At 60.4% G+C, this 1,669-nt stretch overlaps 1 protein-coding gene across 1 annotated transcript in view; it reads left to right on the plus strand.

The window, feature by feature from the left end:
• LOC104529935 (zinc finger protein 335-like) overlaps nt 1-1,637 on the plus strand; it is a gene marked incomplete at both ends in the record, with an annotated part of 2,212 nt that extends 575 nt beyond the window's left edge. The window contains 5 exons of the mRNA XM_029086590.1: nt 126-232; nt 471-800; nt 978-1,112; nt 1,194-1,352; nt 1,493-1,637. Coding sequence (XP_028942423.1) covers nt 126-232; nt 471-800; nt 978-1,112; nt 1,194-1,352; nt 1,493-1,637 — 876 coding nt within the window. The remainder of the gene's footprint in view (nt 1-125; nt 233-470; nt 801-977; nt 1,113-1,193; nt 1,353-1,492) is intronic.
• Between the last annotated feature and the right edge of the window lie 32 nt (nt 1,638-1,669).

The raw sequence follows: 1,669 nt of genomic DNA on the forward strand, positions 1-1,669 counted from the left end.
TTCAGCCGCAGTGCCAGCAGCCCAGGGCAGGCTCTGTCCCTTGAGCCAGACTCTTCCTCACCCCTTCTCGCCTCTGTCTGAAGCTGTGAGAGCCCCGGTGACTCTGCAGCCCCTGTGTCTGGCAGTTATCACTCTGCCCTCTTCTTCCTCCCAGGCTGCATTGCTGTGACCAGTGCAGAGGATGGCGGCGCAGAGACTACGCAGTACCTCATTCTGCAAGGCCCCGACGACGGTAAGGACGCGCCCTGGAGTGGCTGGTGGTGGCTGTCTCTGCCCCTGAACCTTTTCTGTGAGAGTGAGGTGGCCTGGAGTGGGTGTCCCAGCGACATCGGCCGCAGCTCCTGTACCAGAGGCCCCATGGATGTGCAAACTGTTGGGAGCTTGTAACTGAGCTGCTGGTCAGCCCTGTGCCCCAGGTGTGGGTGCAGGCAGGGGTCTGCTCTTTGGCTGAGCTGCTTTTGGTGTTTCAGGTGCCCCCATGGTGTCCCAGATGGCCACCTCTGCTCTGGCCAGTAGTTTGGCGATAGAAGCTGTTGCTGATGGACCAACCTCCACATGCCTGGACCAGCCTGGTCCTTCAGACCCTTCCGAGCAGTCGGAAGTGCTGGAGCTGCCCACGCAGCCAGATCAGGCCCGAGAGGCAGATGGTGGGGAGGAGCTGGAGCAGCCAGACATGGAGACCCTGGAAGAGATGATGGAGGTGGTGGTGGTGCAGCAGTTCAAGTGCAAGATGTGTCAGTACAAGAGTGTCTCCAAGAAAACGCTTATCAACCACATGAGAGAGCGGCACTTCCACCCAGGTGCGTGCTAAGGGCTGAGGAAAAACTGCCTTACTGTAGCCGGGCTCTGCTCCCTCTGGAGAAGGAACAAGGGGAGGAGAACGGGTGTGAGGGCCTGTTCTGCCATACGGGCTGGTAAAGAGCTTTAATTCTCCCATACAGGCTGGTAAAGAGCTCTAATTCTCTTCTCTGTGGCAGTGGGTTCAGCTCTGGCTTTGAAGAAAGGGCGTCCACGAAAGGGGGGATCTGCCACAAAGACTGCGGAGGAGGATGTCCCAGAAGAAGAAGAAGAGGATGATATCATGGACGCTGGTGCTATTGATGACCCTGAAGGTAGGACTCGTCCTCCTCATGTCCTACATAGCTTAGTCTTTTCCCAGTCTCTCTCTGACATTTTGGGCCACTTACCTGCAGAGGACAGTGACTATAACCCAGCTGAGGACGAACCCCGTGGGCGGCAGCCCAAGTACGGCCGCACTGTCCCCACATCCAGCGAGGAGAGGCCACGTCGACGCCCAGGGAGACCCCGCAAGTTTCCTCGTCTGGAGGACACGCCCCAGGACGTGCCTGAAGGTGAGGGAAGCGGCAGGCAGCAGCCCCGTGCGGGGCTGGAGCAGGGAGCGGTAGGTGGCACACACAGGGAGGGTGCGCGGTGCAGCTGTGCTGTGTCCTGGTGAGCAGGAGGGGAGGTGGAGCCCTTGGTGACGTCCCAGAGCACACCGAAGCAGCCAGTTCCTCTGGCCTGGAGAACGGGAGCAGCGAGAGCTTGGCGGAGCCCAGCATCAGCCAGTCCGACTCTGAGAACAAGGACCCGTCCTCCAACACCGGCCCCGAGGAGGCAGACATCCTCCCCAGGAGGCGAGGGCGGCCCTCCCGCCGCTTCCTGGGCA

This window comes from Antrostomus carolinensis, unplaced genomic scaffold (assembly GCF_000700745.2).
Source record: "Antrostomus carolinensis isolate BGI_N321 unplaced genomic scaffold, ASM70074v2 scaffold11248, whole genome shotgun sequence".
Taxonomy (NCBI): Eukaryota; Metazoa; Chordata; class Aves; order Caprimulgiformes; family Caprimulgidae; genus Antrostomus; species Antrostomus carolinensis.